The sequence below is a fragment of the Coffea arabica genome, chromosome 2c (assembly GCF_036785885.1).
Source record: "Coffea arabica cultivar ET-39 chromosome 2c, Coffea Arabica ET-39 HiFi, whole genome shotgun sequence".
Lineage (NCBI taxonomy): Eukaryota > Viridiplantae > Streptophyta > Magnoliopsida > Gentianales > Rubiaceae > Coffea > Coffea arabica.
Window position 1 is genome coordinate 2,968,407 of NC_092312.1, and position 23,827 is coordinate 2,992,233.

Here is a 23,827-nt window from a genome sequence, read left to right on the forward strand (position 1 = left end):
ACCCTAGAATCTTTGAATTTTAAAATAGAAAAAAAAAAATTAATAAAGAATCTTTGAATATAATTAGGGATGGCAATGGGGACGGGCACCCGCATCCAGCGAGGAGTCATTGGGGCGGGGGTTGGGCCAGGGGGAGGGGGGAATTTTTTCCCCCGGTTTAGAAAGTATACCCCGCCCCGCCATCCATTTGAAAAAAATATATATACATAATTATATATATAATGCTATTATCAATTACACTACTAATTATACATGTCTATTAATAAAAATTGTTAATTATTTATATTAAATTTATTAATACATTTATGTTAAATTCCTAACTACACTTAATACAATAACACTTTTTTTGTCAAAAAAAAAATACAATAATAATTTAATGATTGTATTTGTATCAAAAGTAAAAACTTGATTATTTTAGTTATATTTGTTTTATCATATTAGATTGGATTCAAATAACCTTTGTTTAATTATTTTTATGAGTTTCAATTGTGAAATTACAATGAATAGTAATTTAGTGATGTGTTGATATTTTAGTACTTGATTATTTACTCAAATTTAATTATAATAAATTTTTTTAATTCCACGAGTGCCCCCGCTGGGGAAGCTGGACGGGGCCGGGGGGAGATTAAAATGCAACCCCCAACCCCCGCCCCATTGCCACCCCCTAAATATAATGAATCCAATGGACACAAACAGAAATTAATGAATTTGCATCTCAAAAGATGCATGAAGGACAAGAGAAAACTTTTTTTTTTTTTTGGTTCTTAATTTTCTCTTCAAAGCTCCTAAATAGCTGAAATTGCTTCAGCCAGTCTAGTCCGGATACTAGAATTCTCCGGTGAAGGCTTGGTCCCTCATCATACTGGTTGAAACTTGAATAAATTAGTCTGTCTTGACTCTTGAGCATTAGACGTAGTATTCAATCCTTCTCCTCGCCTCGCCGGCTTCAGAGTAAATATTCAACGATGCACTCCCCACATCCCTAGACAGCGACTGGGAGTTTTGATTCAACGATTAGCTTTTGACTAACCCTTTTGGTCCAATCTCATGAGGCCGGGCAAGCCACTACTACTAGTGTTGTTTCCTTGCTGCTATGGTCGTTGGTCTATAAATCGTTACTCCTATTCAATAATAATTCAAGGAGTAAATAATTATTGTTCAATGTTGTGAAATGGTCCAAAAATCTCCACATTCCCAATTGATACGGCACTCGGAAAGGACTGGTAATTCAGAGACATCCCAGTTCGCAATGTCCCCTGTTAAATTGGGAATGCGTACGGCAACAATTGAGAAAAAAAGTTACTGTAAATTGTTCAGAAAGCAATAATTGCTTTTGTAACTATTCAATATGCTACATAGTACTATCTTTTACTGCTTAATTATCTGTTAATAAAGAGTGCCAAAGATGGTCATAAATAATGACTGGTTCTCTTTCCCATTTTCTTTTTCCCTCTCATTTGCTTATCCTTTTCAATCTCTAACCAAAAAAAAAAAGATGTCCTAAAATCTTGCCTCAGTTTTTACCAGTTTTCCACGTCCCAAGGAGCATCATCATGTTGATAATTTTTTTTGCTGTATTAAGACAAATTTAAATGTTAACATCAGGCGATTAGATAAATCAAGCCGGCCATGGGATCTTTACTTTATAAAATTTGTAAAAAATTTGTTTTTTTTTTATAATAAAAAGTGCACAAACCGAACCGCGTTGCAATCTGAGCGCCAATTGTTATGAGAATTTTTACACTAAAGGCAAAAAATTTACAAGCCCAATCTTCCATGGAAGATATACAGTAGTACTCCCTCCGTCCCATTTTGATAGTCTTGTTTTCTTTTTTCGTCTGTCCCAAATTGTAGTCCACTTTCCCATTAAGAAATGTAGTAATCTTTCAAATTGTCTAAAATACCCTTATTAAATATCTTGTTATTAATACATTGTTATTAAATACTAACCCACTACATTGAATACATTGAGCTTTTCCAATACCAACCCATTAGTTGTAGCTGATATTAATTGGCACTCTTCGTGATTAGCATAAGGGTATTTTAGAAAATTATTAATCTAAATTTATGTTTCCAATCAAATTAATTACATTTTCTTAATCTGTGTGAAAACAAAACCAAGACTAACAAAACGGGACGGAGGGATTGAAATACATTCGTAGAATATATATATATATACACACCATGTGAAAGGGATTGAAAATGCCAACAATGTCTTGACCCGATTAAGATTGGCCAAAACCAAGAGAGCGGGATTCATTCTGGCTATACAAATCAACATCCAAACGGACAAAAGTAACGAAGGAGTGAGACGAGACTCCAAAAAATCAGACAAAAGTAAATTGGATGAGTGGGTAATTAATGGATGTGGATTTATGTCCATCTTGAAATTTATCGTTGAATGACTCTGCATTAATTACCTGAAAACAACCACGACATTTTATCATATATAGATGGAATTAATAATCTGACGGAAATGAAATTACAGTCAGGGCACTAATCCTTTCTTGCTCCACCGGCTGCTCTACCGCCCGTCATTCTCCTCGTGGATTTGTCCATTGCGTACCCCTCATTATCAGTAGTCTCTTCTTCTTCTTCTTCTTCACCATCAGTTTCGTCGTCAACGACCTTGTTAACTATTTTGATCTCCTTCTTCCGGCTCCCAATGCCCCACTTTAGCCAATCCGCAACGTCCATCATGAGAGGTCTGTTCTCCGGATTTCCATCGGTGCATCTCATGGCAATCATCACCGCCGCTTTTAACTGGGAGCGATCAAGTTTTCCCTTCAACCTGGGATCACCAATTAGATCGAATGCACCCTTTTGCACCAAGGGTGTAACCCACTGCACTATGTCCCGCTTAACCCCGCCGGGCAGCTTCTCCAGTGGCTTTCTACCGCTTATGATTTCCAGAAGTAATATTCCGAAGCTATACACATCACAGCTCTCCGAAACCTTCCCCCACATGGCGTATTCTGGAGCCAAATATCCTAATGTTCCCTTCACTCTCGTAGTCACGTGCGTCACCCCGTCCGGGATTAGCTTAGCAAAACCAAAATCAGCAACCTTCGGTACGAATTCCGAATCCAGAAGCACATTGCTGGCCTTTATGTCTCTGTGTATTATGTGCGGATTTGCTTCGTGGTGCAAATACCTTCCAAAGAAACAAAATAAAAAGGTGAAACTGCAGAACGTTTTAGCAATACAAGTAAGCTCTACAGAACATTTTAGCAATCTTTCTCCACGAAGTCAGTCGATCGATTTGGGTACCAAGTGTACAACAGTAGACTCTACATGCATCTTTTTTTTTTTTTTTGGACGCATATGTACATATTTACTGTTGAAACTTCAAAGAGAAAATTGAAGCGAAAATGTGCACACGGAATAAATAGCAAAAGGGTATAGTAATTCAGATGAAGATGGGGAAAAACTAAAAAATCGGGAATAATCACTAAAGGAAATTAAAGATATTAGATCCACGTACGCTAGTCCCTCAGCCGATCCAGTTGCAATACTCATTCGTCGTGACCAATCAAGAAGGCAATCGGCAGCGAGTTGACCATGTAGATGAGTGATCAAGCTATGGTTAGGCATGTAATCATATACGATCAACCTTTCATCGTCTCCAGCATAAAATCCCCTTAGGCCTAACAAATTCTTATGTCTCACTCTGCCAAGTATCTCTACTTCCACTGCAAACTCCATTTCCGCTTTTGCACTCAAGGTCTTTAGCCGTTTCACTGCTATCTGCGACCATCAATAAAATCCAATTCAGCCTTTAGAGCCCCTCAAAAGGGGGGAAAAAAAAGAGAAAAGATCAGGGTGTTGGGGCCGGGGAAGAAAAACAAGAATAGAAAGAAGAGTGAGATAAAACATGATTGCCTCGACGCCTTTTCTTGTTCGACCCCGGTAAACGCTTCCGAACCCGCCTTCGCCAATCTTGTTATCATTATGAAAGTTGTTGGTTGCATTTACAATCTCCTTGAGGGTGTATACTTCCCATGGATAATCCCTTTTCTTGTTAGCGCTGAGATCAAGCCATAAAGGATAAACAAATTAAAGACGATACAAAGTGTTTTTATTGGAGCTCTTATGTACAGTATAGATGGTAAGCCGATCGAACATGGAATGAGATCCAACCTGGAGTTTGTTGACGGATCATTTTCAGATGAGAAGCAAAAGCATCTCAAGAGCATGCTCTTGCCCATTGCCAGTGCTGATGAAAAAGAGGGCGTTAGAGATATTGACGTATTAAGGCGAAAGGAAAAGCAGCAAGCAGGAAGGCCAAGGAGGAGGCGAAAACTTTCTCGGATATAACAATGCAAAGTGGAACTGTGGAAGGAGTATTGTGGTGAAGACAAAAGGCAGTCGTTCATGTCAAGCTTTCTGGAGATTAATATGTATATGAATTTTATCCTGTAGCTGGAGTTTTTCTATTGTCGTGCCTTATTCTTATAGTAGTATATTTTTCTTATTTTGACTTTTTCTTCATATCAAATGCGTTTCAGGTAGTTTCCTGTTGAAGGTGGTGGGGAAAAAAAATGAAAAAAACACCACAGGACACCATTTACGGCAGCTTGTGGAGCTTAGGAGAAGTGTGTTAACTGTTAAATATGACTGGGTAGACGAAATTCATCAATCAGTAGTGTTACATATTGTTTGGGAAAGTATTTACAATACACTCTGCTCAGTCAGTGTTGTGTAGATGATTGATTAGTGTCAATTAAGCCAAAAATACCGAGTGTGTGTTGGGATTATACCTGACAATTGGGTGGATTTTTGGCTGGTTGATATTATTGGATTTTCACTTAAATGGATAATACCCAACCCATCCAACTTTAAATTGGGTTAATTTTGGGTGGAGTTATATTGGGTCATCTCAAATCCATGATCAAAATATGACCAAATATATTAATTAATAGATTTTAATACATAAATTCTCTCAAACACATTTTTACATTAAAAAAAAATTTTCACACACTAAAACACTTTCACAAATACAAACACACGCTCTCTTCTTAAACTCTTTAGAAATATATTATTTTTACACACTAACATACTTTCACAAATACACACACATACTAACTGCTTAAATTGTTTGGATGAACTCATTACTTTTTATACAAGTAAGATTTTCTGAAGGGACAGTGGATATAGCTTTGGTCCAAACTCCAAGCTCAGAGTCAGAAACAAAAATTTTGGTCCAAGTTGGATTTAACATGAAAAAGTGATATACCAATATACGATTTTCCGACCAATTAGTTTAAATATCACTATCCAATTCATTTGAAAATTTTTGGAAAAAATTAACGCAGCATTAAAACGGATCCAACGATACTTCAACCATCCACCAGTCGCCAATAAAGCACATTCCAATGTCTTCCGTCCTACAAAATTTTTTTCGTCCTACAGTCATGGAATAAGAATACAATGTTGGAGACCTACGGGGATAATGTCATTCTGCTCCATGTGTATGCATACAGACCATCCGCCAATGCACAAAATACTGGGCCAGATTTGAGATTTAAAAATTGGGAAAGGAGAAACGAGTATTTGAATTTATGACCCCTAAGTTTTGGAGCTTTACCACAGCTCTCTGTTTATGAAAGTACACAAAAAAAAATTCAATATATTTTCTTGATAATGGGTTCAATCAAAGTTGATATATATATATATATTCTGATGACAATTGGATAATTTTCTGAAAATGGACCCGAATTGCCTCTAGCATTTGTGGTCTAGCCGCACTCCAGTCATCATCGATTAACTAAAGAGATTTTCCTTGAACACATTTCTATTTTTTAAGAAAAATTTTAACATTTTTTGTAAATATATTTTTTATTTATATTTTTATTTCATATACATCAAATTGATATAGTAAATTTTTTTTTTTTTACAAAATTCCAAAAAATAACAATGCAAATGATAGCAACTAAGGAGATTGAGTTACATATTGTTGCGTTGGCTCTTAGTGGGCTCTTTAGTTGGGTCTCTACCCAAATTCTTGACGGGGTCAGTTTCGGGTGGATGGATTCCCCGCTTTTGATTCCTTTTAAAATATATACATATATATTTACTGGGCTTGGGCCAATTGGTAAAAGACTGTACATACTCTTTCGAGTTCTACTCCGTTTCGGATGGACGGGATGTTGATTTCGTTATGGTATGGTCGGCTTTCGAGCTTTTATGCTTTTACACGTTTGGCCCTTCAACTATTATGCTGTCTTGTATTGCCCTCTAAATTTTGAAAATAAAAAATTTAAAACCCGTTGTTGTTTCAGCTATCAAAACTAATAAATTTAGATTAGATTTATTGCCCTCTCAATGCACAATATTTGATCCAAGAGCTTTCTTTTTACGAAAAAAAAGAGAGAGTCACAATACGAGGTCTTAATTCAACACAAATTTGACCAAATAAAACACATTCTAATGTCCCCATGATATGAACAGTTCATTGATACAAAGTATTAAAGATTTGGACGCCGTTTAGGCCTTGAAATAGTTGAAAAAAAAGTCACGGTAGTGAAAAGTTGTGCCTTTGGAATTTTGAAAATTACATGCTAAATTCCTTGTCCATTTGAACTCTAATAGGTTTAACAAACATATTTGTATAAGATTCCAAAGATTTGGTAACATATTAGTAAATATAGCGTAGAAGTGTCAGATTTGACATCCAATCTAGCTATTTAATGAAATTCAGAGAAGATCAAATTCAACAGCTACTCTAAGTAGTAGTAACAAAACATCAAACAATAGGCGGTCAGACATAATAGGAATGGGGAGCTCCGTGTCAAAATAACCTCATTTTGAGGTAAAAAAAAAAAAAAAAAGGAAGTTGAATTAGAATCCATTCGCAGAAAATTAAAAATTATGCACCTTTGTCCTTCAATAACCTACAAGTAGTCCAACCAAATCCACCGGCCACCGAGATTATGAAAGATGCGAGAATGTTAGTATATTTTGTATATCAGCTACAAATTAAGGTGCTTAAACCGAAATTGTAGCAAAAGGAAAAGCCAATTTAAGTTGTTTGGCACCTGAGAAGCAAGAGCTATGACAAAGTGGTGATATTGATATTCTCACGCAATATTTAGAATAGCGACTAGAACCGTCCTTCCTCATCATGTCCAGAAAATTCTTGCTCTAGGCCATGAAATTAATGAGAATAAATCATAAAACTCAGAGTTTATTTCATAGCAATGTATGCACGTACTATCTCGATTAAATACATAATATATGTGTGTGTGTGTGTGTAAAATATAGATTTCAAATTAATTATCATACACATATACAATTAGTACATAGAATATTAATCCTAAAACTTCACGTTTAACCACAAGAAAGATGTGTTGAGCAAAATACGCAGCTCACCAACACAAGCTTAGCAAAACCAACATACGTACCATGCATCTAGTATCTATACATGAACTTTCTGCATTCAACGTTTCTTTGTAAATTTTGTAGAAACTTGCTGAAGCACTATAAATTGCTTAATTATATGGGCAATCAACATGGTAAGTTATGAGTGAGATTTAGAAAAAGTGAACTTAGGCTGTATTAAATCATGAAGCTTATTTCAATTTTCAGAATCCTAACTCCTTTAAAATAAAGTGTCGTAAAGGATTTGTATTTGCCCACAACTCTTTGCCAATCAATAAACGACCTAAACTTGTTCAAAATCCCTCTCTTCTGCAAATAAATGGTTCCATTTTGCTCGAACCTTCAAATACTTGGGGTTCTCAAGCTAAATAAGGCACGAGAATTGAAGTAGCATAATGTAGCATGATGTTTTTGGTCCTCACAACCTGAACAACTTTATCTTATCATGCATGAAGCAGCACAACTTCCAGCATACAGCTTATGCCAGTGTGGGAAAATGTCTAATCATCTTGGAACAAATAACAAGTATTTTTTCTAACTCATATGCAAATTATAGTTGATATACAATTTTCCGTGAAAGTCTATCTTGTTTGACAACCCTAATTTTCCATGACACTGCATCAGTAATTAAACGTAGACAAGCGGGAGGATACTTAATTATAAATGATGGATAGTAGGATATGCAATGAACATCAAATAAGTTGAGAACAAATTTCCATTAAACTTTTCTCGCATATTCGATCTTGTTGGGAATGTCAGAAATTTGTACCATACGAAATGCTTATTCATATTCTAAACCTGTATATTCAACTGGAACTGTGTAGCTTAAAAAAAAAAAAAGGGAACTAAGTTTGTGATTAGCTTCCTTCAATTCTATTCAACTGTGATTAGAAAATTCTGTAGCCTAAACTGTGTCATTCAGTTGACATATTTGCCTTGATTAACTTGAGCACGCTGATAACGTATCATCTCCTGAACAAATCCAATGCACTTAATCTGTATTTGACATGGCAACATAACAAATTGCTGACACTTCGCATTAAGCAGAATGAATTTCTTTGTTATGTATTTATCAAGCGTCCATGATTACTGATAAATACTATAACAAAGCGTAAATGCGTGCGCCAATAATTAGATCGACTCAAAATATGGAAGGGAAAGAACGGCGAAATTTATATCATCTCATCTTGCACAGCACAATCTACCAGATTTAGCGTACTACAAGGCAAATGTTAGAAGAGGCCAAATACGGTAGAGTGTGATAAGCAAGAAGACATCATACATCATGGTCATGGCCAAAGACAGGCTTTGAATTTGAATAGAAAAGAATCTGGATTTCAAAATAACCAGTCCATGAAACTCTTTTTTTTTTTTTTTTTCTTTTTAATAGCGGATGTAAACTACCTAATACCGAGTTTTCATTTTACTAAATGAGAACCTTACAAAAAGCAAGCAGGAAACTTGAAATCTTCAGAAACCTCATAACTCTTGAAGCCTTGTAAATTCTGTGCTCATATAACATCAGTACCAATTCTGGTATTGCACCAGGGCTAGAAGTTAGAAGTTTTTCCTAGTCATGACTTTTTCAGTCAGCTTTTGTTGCAGAAAGATTATATCAACGTCCATATGACTGGCCTGCAAGATTATGATACAAACCATGCGAATCAAAAGGAGGCACACCAGTTATTTCTGTGGAATTCATTTCGCTAATTCATCATAACTGTACCTCAGTTTGGATTGTGTAAAGAAATTTTTCATCGACTTTTGTGCAGACACAGTTTACAGCATTAAGACCCTCGTCAAGCAGCATATCCAGTACCCTTGATAGAGGAAAGCAGTTTCCTGCCAAATCATTCTTCATCAGAATCTCGATACCACCACTCTCGCATTGCTTGACTGTGAACGTAGTAGACGAGGAGTTTGTTTCCTCAACACTTTTGACGTTCAGATCGCTCGATCCACCCATCAAATTTCTAAGCTTGTCCCTCTTTGCCTTCAATTCCCTAATATTCTTTTCCTTGTGTGTTATATAGTTAACTGCCTGATGAACTTGATCAGACATTGAACGCTTTCCCTGAAAAAAAAATTGTGAGCAAATCTTGATTTCTTACAGTACAACTAAACTAGCACCCAAAAAAAAAAAAAAAGAAAGGAGTTATTGTTGTATTTTGTTGAACAGGAAAAAATTGAAGGAATATTTGTAAAAGACGAAAAAAAATGGGTTTAAGTACGTATGATCCTACCGAGCAAATGCCAGAAGGGAACACTAGATGAAGATGATCTTTGACTTGTGATTATGCATAAAATGTGAGAATTCACCCATTAATTGATCAGCTAGTACGGTTCAATCACCTTTATGTATTCAAGAGGAAGTAGATTCCTGAGAGAAGCAAAAAGATTAGCCATTTCTTGCCTCCTTAGACGCTCAACATCCCTATGAGATGTTCTTTTCTGCTTGCTGTCATCAGGATCATTGTTATCAGCTGGAATAGCTGACGACGGTTTTTTTCGCTGCCTTCCCTTGGGGTGGTGGTTGTTATTGTCATCGTCATCGATGCTGGTCACCTGATCGTAATGCTGCTGTTGATGGGGAGCAAGTGAAGATGCAGCCTGATTTCCCAGATCTTGATGATGGATAGTGTCGTCTAGGTAAGGATGAATGGTAGGGATTGTGAGGTCATACGGAAAGAGCTGGGAATCATCGTCTTGTTGTAAAGGAATCAAAGAGGAAGTAAAGTCATCCATGTTCAGACAACTGCTCGATTTCTTGGGTTGATATCTTCTGATGATATGATGAAGATGCCAAACTAGGGATACGTTTGTTAGGGTAATTTGGTATGATGAGATCCCTTAAATGGGCCGAGGATGCGCAGATATCTTCCATATCTTCTTAAACTAATACAGAATGGGAGTGACTGGTGACCCTTTCCCTCTCTGATAGGGGGCCATTAAAAAAAAGAAAAGAAGCTTGCTTGGTTACTGTACGTCTGCACAACAAAAATTTCACAGCTGAGTTCACACCAGCGGGTCCAACTTCTCACCTACAATCATATAAACTAAAATAAAAAAAAAAGCACTAATATAATAAACTTTAATTGTCTCGCGGTCTTTGGATATCTTTTCATCAAGTGACATGATCATAATTCATAAGGGAAGACTCCTGCTTCCTATTCAGTATTTTGATTGAATAAGAAGTAAACTTGACCTAATAATGCATGGTAGAAGTACTACTGTTTTCCTTTTTTTTTTTTTTTTTTTGAGAAACGTTTTTCAGGTTTTCTTCTAAGATTACGGAGGGGGAGACATTGGTTAATTAGGGTGTTTATTTTATTTTATTTTGCAATACTAATTGGACAGATGCTGGATCCATGATCGATGACAATGATCTACAGATTTTAATTATACTATGACTTTTTCGTAGTCCTGTTCCGTTTAGGAGCGGAGGGCTATGGCGTAGTAAGATCACATGTTCGAATTGAAAAACGTTTTTGTTTTTTAATTATTGTTTTCTGTTTTTTTGCGTGATGGGTTCATATATAGGTCAATGACTTGTGATCATCTTTTTGGAGGGAAGGACAAAATGAGTCACTTCTGGTTATTCCTGGCTCCTTAATGAGCGTCGGTATGTTCAGCTACCTAAAGAAAAAGTTAAAATTCCGTCCAATTCACCCAATAGTCAAGAATCAGACGATCGAGAGAAAAAACAAAATAGTTGCAGTCAAATGATGGAGGTATAGATTCAAAGATATGGGCTTGCCTCTTTTATTATTTATTTATTTATTTTGTATGCAAGTGCATAAATTTAATTATCAATGGCCTCTTATTTGATTTATGATTTATTAAGTGAATAATAGAAGGGAAAGAAATGTAAGTGAGAGACAAACAATAATGTTTGAATGTTTATCAATATCTTCTAATCATACGGTTTCATACATGATGATGAATTAATGGTGAGAAATCACATTGATATTTTCAAAAATTTTCAATAATTGAATTTTTTTTTTTTTTTTTACCAAAAACGAATTAAACTGCATCAGAAGAACTACAGGATTACATAGATAAGAGAAACTTTCGATTCTTTTTAACAGAAAATAAACAAATAACTGCTTACATCTCGAATTAAAAAGTGGAAAAAGAAAAGACAAAAGTGGAACTATACATGAAAATACCAAATTAATTTGGCAGGAGACATAAACAGGACATCGCTCGTTTGCCTCAACCTTCACTTATTAGGACAAAGCAATTCTGTGGGACAGCTGCAATGGAAAGCAATAACCCTCCAGATTTGGTATCGTCTCCCTTACTTGTTTAAAATTTAAATACTCAAAGTACAGGTTGTTGGTGTCGTTTAACAAGAAGAGGATCTCATCCATTTTTATAAAAAAAAAAAAAAAAAAAAAAAAAAAAAACCAAACAGTGGGGAAGTTGGAAGTGCAAATGGCAGTGGGCATTGATACTATAATAATGCCTTCAATTAGGCAGCTCGTTCCATATCTTCTGCCTGACGAGCAAAATCGGGAACCCATTGTTTATGCCACTGGCTCATTAGGAATATTTTGGGGGGGGGGGGGGGGGGGGCAGGGCACAGCGTCCCCCTCTGCCTCCCTAGTGGATACTTCACCAACCTCAGTTTTTAATTCGCATGCAGAGAAGCTTTTGCTTTTATCTTTTTAGTTTTTATTTATTGGTGGCTCTCTCAAAGAGGGGGTGGGGGTTTCTCTAATTTTACTCTTTTTCGTTATTTAGGAATACTTTTCTGTGCCTATATATTATGTTGAGCATATATATATACATATCATTACCAGTGGCATATATACTTTTCTTGTCCCTGCATGATTAACGGTTTCCTGCCTCCGTCTGACTCTGCACAACGTATATTATTGTTCCCGGAAAAAATACAAGAGCACCACTCTAGCTACAGGGGCAAGATCGGGGAACCGTGCGTGTGTCCATGCTTGAAATTGTCCTCATACTAGACGTAGATAAGTAGTAATCTCTAAAAATCAAAGCCTCTAGTGACAAATCCGTAATCACACAAAGCTTAAGACATCAAGAATTGACGTCTCTAGGGCAAAAGAGCTACTGTAGAATTTGTCGAGGCTGGTGAGATTACCTTTGTATGCTAACTAGCTAGTAAAGCTCTCCGTGAAGCCCTTGCTTGTATCAGTTGCTTTCCTAGTTACTCGGACCGCTACCTACCATGAGTTTCAGTGCTATATGTGCTTCCTTTAAGCACCAAATTCTTTGAACTGATATCAGTTTCACGCAAATAAAATTAGATGGATTCTCCATATGTGTTCTTCTCTTCATAATTAATTTGAAGACTTAGCTCAATATGGGGATGGAACAGAGGTCGGCTACTGGTGTTCTTGTTGGCTTATTCACTTTGATTCTCAATTTAGAGCTTCATGTCCAAAATAGTATAAGTTATGATTTACATGAACTTGAGCAGGGTAGAAACGCTGGAACTGCATTAAAAAAAATACATGGAGCTTTTTTATTGAAGAGTTACCAACTTATCATACAAAACCTCCAAAGCTGCCCGTACCTACCTGGAATCCACTTCCCACTTACAAAAAATGTGGCCATGGTCCGCGGGTAGAATTCTGTCCTTAACTAGACCAATCGCAGAATCTATGTTGTTTGACCTGCTCGCAATTCCTGCGTTTTACTGTATATTCTAATTTCTAGCTGATAAGTTGCTCCTCAAGAAGAGCTTTACGTATTCCAGAAAGTCAAGTTTTGGCAAGAATAGCAGTTGAAGGAGTCCAAATTTTCGTCACTGTAAAACATATAATATTACACACAAGAAGAAGTACCGCCTTACTTTTTTTAAAACAATACTAGTACAAGGAACACAAGTACCGCCTTATTTAGTTGGTATAAAAATCTTCTGAGTTTGCTCAGACAATAAGCACATAGAATCAGTGTTCTAGAGATCAAACAAACATTAACACAACTGATCATTGTTTATTTTGGTTCGACTCGTATCTGCTCCTAATTCTTGCTCAATTACTACAAGACTGAGGAAACCTTTTTCAAGAGTGAGGTAAAAGAAAAGTGGGAAGAGAAGACAAAAGAATAATTAAGCCTAATAAAGCACTCACTCACAGGTTGTCCTGTTTTTGATTAGCTAGGATTGAAGAGCTAAGAACTCAAGGTTCCTGACACACAACTGTCGACAGGTGCAAACCGAAAGAAATATTGTAGCCAAAACTGAAGAGATAAAATCAATAATTTGTATGTTGTATTATGACATGCATATTTGAATTTACAAGCTGTATAAGAGTTGCCTTTATATGTCCCATCATTACAAATCTCTGCAGAAAAACAAAAATAAAAGAAGGTACAGACTCAAGTAGCACAACCACAGGCGCATTTGATTTGAAACCCAAAAAAAAAAAAGAAAAAGAAAAAAAGAGGATACATCAATTCAAGCGCGGCATAATTTACTAAGGTAGGGTCATCCAAAGTTTCCATGTACACAAACAGTTTATCTCCCTTGCTGGTGGCTTATTTCCCATGTCAGCTCCTCAACATTTTAATGGAATTGGATTATCAGATTCCCTTTGGCACCAATCTCTTCATCTTCCCTTCTTTTCTGTTTCTTTCTTATACTCAGGCTCTCGGTCATATATTGAAATCTAACTAAAAATTGAAAGAATCAAAACAAAACTGCAAAAAAAAAAAAAAAAAAATTTCAACCACTTGATTACAAGATAAAGATGAACTTGCTTCTATGATTTAATTTGTTCGGTCATACCAGGGAACAGGATGTTATGACAGGTGAATAAGCTACCTTATTCAGCTTTCTGATTAGTTATCACAAATTGATCAAGCTGACCTCAAACTATAGATTAGCCAGGTACATTCTTGCTATTGTGATGGTCATGAATCTTTATTGATCAAGAAATAAGCGAGTGCACAGGAATCAAACAATCCCTACTTACATCAATCCTATCACTATTACAGTGCACAAACTCAATCTTGCTGGAAACACACATGAGATAATCCGAGCTCCATACTTAGCTCCCAATTGGCCTTGGTCAGTGAGACTCCTCTCCAACTCACAACAGTATTCCTAACTGATTCAGGGTCCATAGATGGTGGTCATGAACTTACATAAACGTCGGTCATAATTCGTCAAAATGAGCTGGTCCCAATTTAGTTTCTAGGTTTTCCTTCTAGGTCTCTTCTGGGTGGGAGGGGAGAATGCGACCCAACAGCAAATCACAAACCAAAAATAAAAAAAAAAAGAGGGGAAAAAAAAGATACTATATGCATAAAATGTGCAAGCAATGAGAGAGGAAAAACATCTTTATAATCACTTGGTCAGTTAACGGAACGGTTCAAGCCTGCAAGGGACATCACGAAAAACTGGAATGAATAGAGAAAGTGCCACAGCCAGTACAAGCTAGAAGTTGTCATTCAAAGCCATGGTCCATAGAGTTTGTGAAATTGTCATCGAGCCCAAGCCTGAGGTTACTGCTAGTCTCTAGACAAATATTAAGATGGAGAGTTACTCAAGACTCGGGAGGGTTAATCGCATTCATCAGTTGGTGTTGCAGCGCCAATGTATCTATACTTTTCCGACCATCAGTAACCTGCAAGGTTCAATTTATTCAAAAAGGTAAATCATCGTTGAGAATTTGGGAGAAAAAATGATATATAAAAGCCCAAAACATGGAATTTTTGGTACCTCCGCCAGAATCTTATGGACTTTGATCTCATTAGTTGCTGTGGAAACACAGCTCACAACATCGAGCCCTTCACCAAGCAACATTTTCAGCACTCTCGAAATGGGGAAAGTTTCCTCCTTAGAACTAATGGAGATCAAAACCTCCACCCCATCGCCGCCTTGGCTCACCCTCACAATCGCACCACAATCACGCAAACACCGACTATCGGCACTTGTGCTTCGATTCCCAGAGCTAAAACTAAAAGTAGAACTCAAATTACAAGGCGGGATCATGAGCCTGTCTCTCCGTGACCCCAGTTGGTTGATGTTTTTCTGCAGACATTTTATGTAATTCACGGCCTCCTGCATGTGATCAGATATCGCCCGCTTTCCCTGCAATTGATTTTTAACACCCTTAGCTCCATAATAGTTTCAAGAAGTCATGACTTAATACTCTGTGTGTAAATTGGTATGAGAGTGATTGCTTTCTTCCTGCTGTACTGAGAGAGAGAAATTTGTCAAAGATTGATAATGATCAATTAATCCGCGCTATGCAGTACTGACACTTGATCAAAGACGCATATCCATGCAATATTCTTTATGCAAAAACTAATAATCCAAAATCATGGGGAAAGGAGTACAAGGGTGCTCCTCTGTGGTGGGTCGGGTTCTTGATAGTATTTAGTATGTACCTTAACATAGTCAAGGGGCAGGAGGGATCGAAGGGAAGCATAGAGGTTGGCCATTTCTCGCCTTCTCTGGCGTTCGATGTCTCTATGAAGAATTCTCTTGAGCTTGTGCTGGTTACTATTAGTGGTAGTAGTATCCTCATGATCTTGTTTTTTGTTTTCTTGCTGAATTGCCGGGAGGAATCTCCGGTGGTGGTGCTTCTTTCCGGTGATACTGGTGGCTGGAGGCAGACTGGCAGTACTCTCAAGGGTGACCAGATCGTTAAGGATTTTGTCCGGTTGGCAGGGTCTACAAGGGTTTTGGTTTTCCAGCTCATTGCCTTGTTGTAAAGGATACATATCTAATCCCCGAAGATCAGCCCAATCTTGGGTTCATTCCCCGTGCGATTGATTAAACTCACTCACTCACTCCCTCCCTCTCTCTCTCTCCGTATAATAGTGGGCATTTGATTTGAAAAAAAGCAGACGAGATGCGTTAGTTAAGCGGACGAGATCTTCAACGGCCCTCAGATGCAATAATTAGTAATCTCTGCAACTAATATCTGTCTTCGCTTCATAAACAAGGCGATGCAAGAATCCTTAAGACTCAATTAAGCAGCGCAATCTTTGTTTATTCATGAATTAGGTATAGCACCACCCCATTTCTCTTCTTATTTTAAGTCCGATGTTCAGTCACTCGGGTACCGTACAAATACAGGACCAAGAACCCCACTAACATGTTCACACCAGGTCGTTGATAGAGGACTAATGGTATGGATATGGACCATCCTATTACATGAGGAATGGGGGCAATACATGACTAAGTAATATGTTCCTTTAATCATCTGCTGAAACCGTTAACATCCTTAACCTAACAAGAAGGGTAAGTTTCATCCATTTAACACGTTGTAATAATTTGTGATTTTTATGTCGGAAGATAATTGTGGACTGTGGAGGCAGAAACCAGTGCCAATTCCTAGTTTTATTATTATTATTATTATTATTTTAGGGCCAAGTTACAGCGCGTTTATATAAGATGTACTGGAATTAGCCCATCATTTTGCATGGTTGTAGGTTGTGAATGGCTAACAAATTATATATTCATGGCTTAGTTTCTCAACTTGAGGACAAAAATTGAATTGATTATCTCCAAAACCCAACTCAAGTCGTAAAAAATATTAATATTAGTCAGGTGATCATCGGATCGCCTCTTCAAGTTCTCCTCCATTTTTCTTTTTTATGAGACTAGAAAAAATTTCAACTAACTATATCTAATTTAGAATCGGGAGAGGCGAATTTAAGCTATGCTGTTCTAAATGTACACTCAATGTTCTCAAACTCTGTCCGGACTATTTGGTCGAATCAGTTGAACCGTCGACCGAGTTATTTTTTTGAATTAGGTTAAGGCTCAAATAAAAGAAGTGGTCTGTTAGGTTTAAACCAGTTAGTTTGTCCGGTTGATCTAAGGATCATCGAACCAGAACGGTTCTTTTGAACTGTCCGGGTCTTGCTTCCCCTTTGACAGCTGCGGTCCCTAACTTGTCCGACATCGTCTGCCGACATCAAATTCTAAATATTTTTTCATCAACATCCATCAATCAATTAAGTGTGAATTTAGAAAAGCCGTTTTGGTGGTCTATATAATACGGAGTAATACATTATTTATGGCATATTTATAATTAATGTTATAGATTAACAATGACTCAAAAACAATTAGGTTAACAGTTGAATCAGTCATTCTTGATCCATTAAGATTTTCGATTTAACGAACGAGTTAGGTGTTGAAACCTTGTGTGTAGAATGTTTTAGTTTCAATACGAGAAAATGTCCAAATTTAGAATGAAGGGTGCGGAACTCCATTCTTTTTCAACCTGTTTAGAATGTCTTCTTGTTGATTTTGCAGCTTTCCTGGTTGGCAGATATTGAGACATTCAAATGGAAAGACGAGTGACACCAAGGCAGGGCTTCTGCATATGGAAAATGTCATGGTACTGTGCATAATTGTGGAAAGATCCAGTTCTACGAAAAATGTAGAAGGTAACATCATGAATATATCAGCAAGATAAAGAACAGCAGAAAACAAAACAAAAAAAAACCCCCGGAAAACAAGATAGCAAAAGTTCACCACAACAATGAATGGCATTTACTATGAGCTTGAGTCTTTTATAATTCTTGTATTTATATTTTGCATTCTGATTTTTTTTGTCATGAGGCAACGCTTGATGCCTTCAATTCGGACATTGAAATACTAACAATCACTTGGCAAGGAAAATAATTACGTTCGCATTGTGATTTTCAACAGAAAATTTATTATATTTTTCATGAATACATTTTTTTACCTTACATATATTTAATTGTTATAATATATTTTTCTGAAAAAAACTCCTAAAAGAAAAAGGAATTCAAGTATTCTTTCGTTTGGTTTAGACGACATGCCCAAAAACAAAAAACACTTGGTTAAGCCTATTCTTGTCCACGTGATAAATCCTGCAATGTCAACCACTACTTGATTAGTCATCCTTCTCTAGAGCCATACGACAACTCTTGTTGTAGAATTAATCACTGACCATGCCTGCATGTTATTATGTCTGTCGCACGAACCATATTTATACATCAATTCTCCAGTACTAGCGCTCCTATTAGCACTCCAAGGTGAATATATATATATATACACACACACACAGACACACAGAAAAAGGACATTCGGGATATTATATATGTGGGTCAGGCACCCGATATGAAATTGCCGAGCGATTTCCTCCTTTTTGAAAGCATAATAATACATTATTAAGGAAGTAATCAGTGACGCAGAGAATGAGATCATCAGTGATCGGACTGCCGTCAACTTTGCATTGGAAATGATGCATTGCAGTGGTAATTCCACACAGCACAGAGTGAGATAAAGTTCTGCCGTCAATTCTGATCCGTTGGCGATTCAATCTCTTTTGAATTATTTTGAATCCCTTTACATTTGTCTCCTTTCTCTAATATACTCCCTCCCTTCTTTTATAATAACTGACGTTTAAGGTTTTACACATTAATTAAGAAATTTTTTTTATTATTTAAATCTATATACTATTTTTCTTTTATACCATCATTAATTATCCAATTCACTCATATTTTCTCTCACTAGAGTATTAAATGGTGCTGTTTTACTAGGCCAAAAGTAAAGAGAAAAATAATAATTATTAGGAGTAGTAATTAAGAGTCCTGTATTGATAAAGAGAGATAAAATGGCAAAATTATGAAAAAATAATTAATGCTGCATGGGAATAATACAACGACAAATAAAAGTACTTAAGAGCAAATTTCTTAAACGTCAGTTATAAAAAAAGGAAGAGAGTATAATGAATCAAATTTCTAGTGTAAGATAGATTAAATTATACAATAATTATCATTTCTAACCAAAAAAAATAAAAAAATAAAAGTGCAGTGCAGTGCAGTGGTAATTCATCCATCAAAACCTTCGCGTTGGTGGGCTTTGTCATGATATCTCAAATTAAGTACTCACTATGAAGGGGAGATTATACGGTCTCGTTTATGTAACACGTCAAACTTATAAGTTGATTTGCAGACCCTTTTGCCAAAAAATTGTTAACGAAAAAGTTTTATAAAAAGCAAATATTCGTAGCACTTCTCAATAGTTTCCTTTCTATTTTTTTCGAAGAGCTCAATAGTTTCCTCAAGTCTCTCTCTGATAGGGTTGCCTATACCCCGTACCTATATATACAGTTTAGAACAATAAAAGTAGGCTTTATAATTAAAGAGAGAGAGAGAGAGAGAGAGATCGCCTGGCATTGCATAAACCATAAAGACGAAAGAAAGTAATGGGCCTTATTGTATGTTTCCCAGCTGCCTCTTGATTGGATGCCTGAATTGAAGAAATCAGGGCATGATTGAGGCCCCGGGAGACAGTGAATACAATAATCCGCCTGTATCTGTCATACATGCAGACTAGTGATGGGTTGGTTTTCTTCTTCATGAATTATTGGAAACATATGTTACTACCCTGTCTGTCTATAATAACCGCACCGGTTGTGCAATTTTTTTCCCAACTATTTTACCTACTTCTGTGTTTGGAGGGAAGTCTAAATAGAGTTGTATGATGAGTGGGAAACAAATCATTAGACCAGATAAGTGTATTACTCCCTCCTACCCACGTTAATAGTTCTGTTTATTTTTTTACACAATTTAAAAAAAAAGTAGTTAACTTTGTTGGAAAAATAAATTTAGATTGTTATTTTTCTAAAATACTCTCACATTAAATAGAGTACAATTTTATGGGAACTTGAATTGATGGTAAAAAAAGAATCAATTCTCATTAAATAGAGTAGGTTTACAGTAACAACAACTTACATTAAATAAGTGTAATTTAGAAAAATTAAAATACAACTACATTCTTCAATTGGAAAGTGAACTACAATTTGAGACTGATGAAAAAAGAAAACAAGACTATCAAAGTGGGACGGAGGGAGTATTACACTTTTTGAATTTTTTAAGAATAAGAAGTGCTATACTTCTTGTATAATACACTACGCAATCTCCAATTTAGTGCATCGAGAGAGTTTTATAGGAATTCTCCCTGATGATTCTGCAGTGAAAATTCAAAATATTATTGATATTACAATTTGATTTCTTGCCCATGCACACCATTCAATGATTCATATATCATGCTTGGTCAGCATTATATATATATATATATATATATATATATATGTACATTTATTATCATAGGGCAACAAGTTGCAGATACACTTGCCCTTATGCTATGAAAAAGGAGACAGATACAGCTAGGTCATTTGAAATTGAGGAGATTAAATTCCTTTCGGATTAAATGGGTGCCTTTTGGTGCCAACTAAATTTGAAGAAATCATATAAAATGATAATTAATTTGAAACAGGGCTTGAAATTTTGACCTTTCATAGCATAAAGACCCTTAAGTGCCTGTGTGGTAACCTACGGTCCGTTGTGAAGGGACCGTTGGAGTCACAGAAGTTTTGGCAATAGGAAGACGACACATCACCGGGTGCTGCTGACAAATCTTATCAACTCTCTTCGTGAGAAATGGCTCCTAGTACTATTATGGACTTTTTTAAATAATTAAGCGAGATGACAAATCATTTTGTATATCTGTATATGGTTCAACTTCAACCAAAACCGAAAGCGTTGAAGGAAGCTGGTTCCAGGCTGTCCCTTTCTGGAAAGCAGGGAATAATTAGAGGAGAGAGAGAGGCATAGCATAATTAGCATTCCAATTTCGATTGATTACTGTGGCTTTTAAGTGCGTTTGGTCCAATGGCAGATTCTAAGAGAAATCTTTGAAAATCCCAAAAAGGTTGCTACTAGTATTAAGCATGTTGCCTTCGAGAAAGCTGATGGGCAGCATTCAGCTACTTAGCGGCAGAGAGAGAGAGAGAAGAGACCGAGTTCTTCTCTTCTTTTTTTTTTTGGGTTAAACTTTAAACAGGCTAGGGTCCTCATGGACCATGAGTAGGGTTATCAGCAAGGTTAATGGGAAGGACTAGCAGCCACTAGACCAGGAAGAAAACCTGCATATATATGACAAGTGTTAGGTTCTAACCAATTACTAGTAATTCGTTTAAGTTGAATGCACTGATCTAATGATCAGGAAGGAAGTGCCATTTAAAACTCTTTTGTGCGTTAGATCAAGCATTTAAACCCTGTCTAATGCATTACAAGGGAGCATAATTCTCCCTTACTCTTAAAAAATTCGAAGCGTGCAATAGTACTGTGTTTTTAATCCGACCTGGTGATTCATTCTCGAACTCCCATACAAATAATTTTAGGTTCTCCCTATCTATCTATAATGTAGGTTAATATAAGAGTAGAATAGATGATGTCATTGCGGGAAAAAAAAATCATTTAGGTTGAATGAGAGGCAAATGTACACTAAAGAAATATATACAGGAGCAGTAATAACATTGTGTAGGAATTAGGATTTCAGATGCTGATCCATTTTGTAAGATTTTTTTTTTTTTTTTAAGAAAAAGAAGATGTGGGTATTTTTTAGGGAGCACACTTTGAATCAGGTAATGTCTAGTAGAAGGATTATCTAACTAAAATTTGTTGTCTTTTTCATGAAAACTAGTACTACTGCGTTACGTTCCACAAAACCTGCCGTCGTTGAGCTTTTCTCCTTCTAGCTGTGAAGATTTTCGTCTCCAGCGAGATTTGAACATCATCATCATCATCTTGAAAAAATAATTGTGAACGTGCAGAAACCAACGATGCACTGCTGACTGATTGGGACGCCAACAAAACAACAATGAGTAATTAACCAACGCAACGTGGAGAAAACTACACCGCAGATGGGCTTCCATGGTTCGTTCTATCTATCCCTTTCATCACGGAGATTGCAGCCACTACCTTACTACACCATTTGCACCACGTGGAGATGGAAAAGCACATAATTATTAAGGTCAATCGCCATTCTCCTACTATTTGGGCATGCTGTTTATCTCCCCCGGCAAAGCTTGCGAATTACCCCAAGTCTGGTCCCCTTGGAAGTGGAGCATGCCACCGACCTTCCTGCCGCCGTATCAAAAGACGACAAACACAACGAAAGACTTTTAACCAATTCAATCATCGAGGATGACATGCCAACTTCCAAGAATGAAACGCCAAAGCAGACTCTTTCCAACAAATAGTTAAGAAATCGCTAATAAGAAGGAAACTCACTTGAGTAATCACATCCAAGCAATTATTGACTGGACAGACATTCAATAGACCTTATACACTCTCACTCGACTACTTCCTAGATCGATGTGGGAGAAACGGAGAGGGGAAACACTCGACAAATTAGCGGCCAGCTATTACCACCTCGTCATGACTCTTGCTACTTTTCAACAAATAGTTAAGAAATCGCTAATAAGAGGCACCCACTAAATAACCACGTCCAAGTACTTGCTGACTGATCAGGCACTCAATGGATCTTATACACTCTCACTCGACTACTTCCTAGACTGATGTGGGAGAAAGGGGGAGGGGAGAAACGCCCAAGCAGACTCACTCTTCGGACCATCTTCCTACTCCTACAGTAGTACCTGTGCGCGGGTATATACACAATTTTTATACAAGTTAATTTTATATACGCTAGCTAACAGAGTATATATTTAAGTTCGATTCAGATTACTTGTTGTCATAAAGTCAATGATAATATATAGACCGTAAATCTTTTGATCATTTCAATATATAATATCTTATATAAAACGTGGGGACTGAATTAAACAAAAAAGAAATGTGGTCTTCCCAGCTGCTGATTGATTGGCTAAGAAGGTTGCTCCTCCACGACACTCGGGGCCATTCACCGCTATTGCCGGCGTTCTTAACATGCTGGTTTGGGTTCCTCACCAGTCTGTAGGCCTTATCTTTGTTCTTAACCAAGACATAGCGAGATATTGTCGCCTGCCTCATTTTTCTGAAACCCCAACTGTAGTTTTCACAATCCAATTACCTCCTCATTGCAACTCGATGCACCTAGGAATCAGATGACTATATACTGCACTCTCATAGTGAACAAGGTTTTTGAATCCAAGCTGAGTTTTGTCATCCTCTTCTGGACTACAAAGCGATTTAACTCAGTTTTTACGCGGGCAAGGAAACAACAATTTGGAAAATGGTCCAAGTTCAAATCAAAAACACTTGGCGTCAATTCGCCAGATCAGATTCAGAGCAACATGCATCCCCAGTCATCCAATAATATGTAACCGATAACAAGCCGCAAGATCTTTCCTATGGATTCATAAAGACAGAGTATCTGTACAAGCAATAAAAATGCAGAAGAGGAGATCCTTTACAAGCCAATTCAATGTCAGCTTGTTTAAACCGGGCTGAAATCATGAGAACATTCTTACGTGTAAGTTCATTCTCCAACCGGGCTGAGATGAACAAAGATCCATCAATCAGAAATCAATTTGGTAACGAGCATTTCACATCCCTGTGAATCAATATGAACTGCCACAATTTTTTCCCTGCCCATACTATAAAGCAAATCATTCTATACACACCTGGATAGCCAAAGTTAAGGATGTAGTTGGTGCAAAATTTTGAAATAAATTATATTTAGCAGCATATGAACTCA

General features: G+C 36.7%; 2 protein-coding genes across 2 annotated transcripts; both read right to left on the reverse strand.

Moving 5' to 3' along the window:
- Positions 1-2,355: 2,355 nt before the first annotated feature.
- On the reverse strand, positions 2,356-4,383 carry LOC113720332 (PTI1-like tyrosine-protein kinase At3g15890). The gene is made up of 4 exons (XM_072077201.1): positions 4,141-4,383; positions 3,883-4,027; positions 3,485-3,747; positions 2,356-3,154 (listed from the first exon to the last, which is right to left on the reverse strand). Exons 1-4 carry the CDS (start codon positions 4,374-4,376, stop codon positions 2,497-2,499), a joined length of 1,302 nt encoding a protein of 433 aa, XP_071933302.1. The 5' UTR covers positions 4,377-4,383; the 3' UTR covers positions 2,356-2,496.
- Positions 4,384-14,250: 9,867 nt separating this feature from the next.
- On the reverse strand, positions 14,251-16,491 carry LOC113725099 (transcription factor bHLH36-like). Its single transcript, XM_027248091.2, has 3 exons — positions 15,751-16,491; positions 15,080-15,451; positions 14,251-14,984 (listed from the first exon to the last, which is right to left on the reverse strand). The coding sequence occupies exons 1-3, from the start codon at positions 16,084-16,086 to the stop codon at positions 14,904-14,906; spliced, it is 789 nt and encodes a 262-aa protein (XP_027103892.1). The 5' UTR covers positions 16,087-16,491; the 3' UTR covers positions 14,251-14,903.
- Between the last annotated feature and the right edge of the window lie 7,336 nt (positions 16,492-23,827).

Bases quoted from the DNA above. Each gene is read 5' to 3' on its own strand.
- LOC113720332 (XM_072077201.1), bottom strand. From the start codon at position 4,376: ATGAACGACTGCCTTTTGTCTTCACCACAATACTCCTTCCACAGTTCC. The intron at 3,748-3,882 runs GCAATCATGTTT...TGATGGTCGCAG, and splicing joins GAACAAGAAAAGGCGTCGAG to ATAGCAGTGAAACGGCTAAA. The intron at 3,155-3,484 runs GTACGTGGATCT...TTTCTTTGGAAG, and splicing joins GGATCGGCTGAGGGACTAGC to GTATTTGCACCACGAAGCAA.
- LOC113725099 (XM_027248091.2), bottom strand. From the start codon at position 16,086: ATGTATCCTTTACAACAAGGCAATGAGCTGGAAAACCAAAACCCTTGT. The intron at 15,452-15,750 runs GTACATACTAAA...AATCAATTGCAG, and splicing joins TGCCCCTTGACTATGTTAAG to GGAAAGCGGGCGATATCTGA. The intron at 14,985-15,079 runs GTACCAAAAATT...TGAACCTTGCAG, and splicing joins TCCATAAGATTCTGGCGGAG to GTTACTGATGGTCGGAAAAG.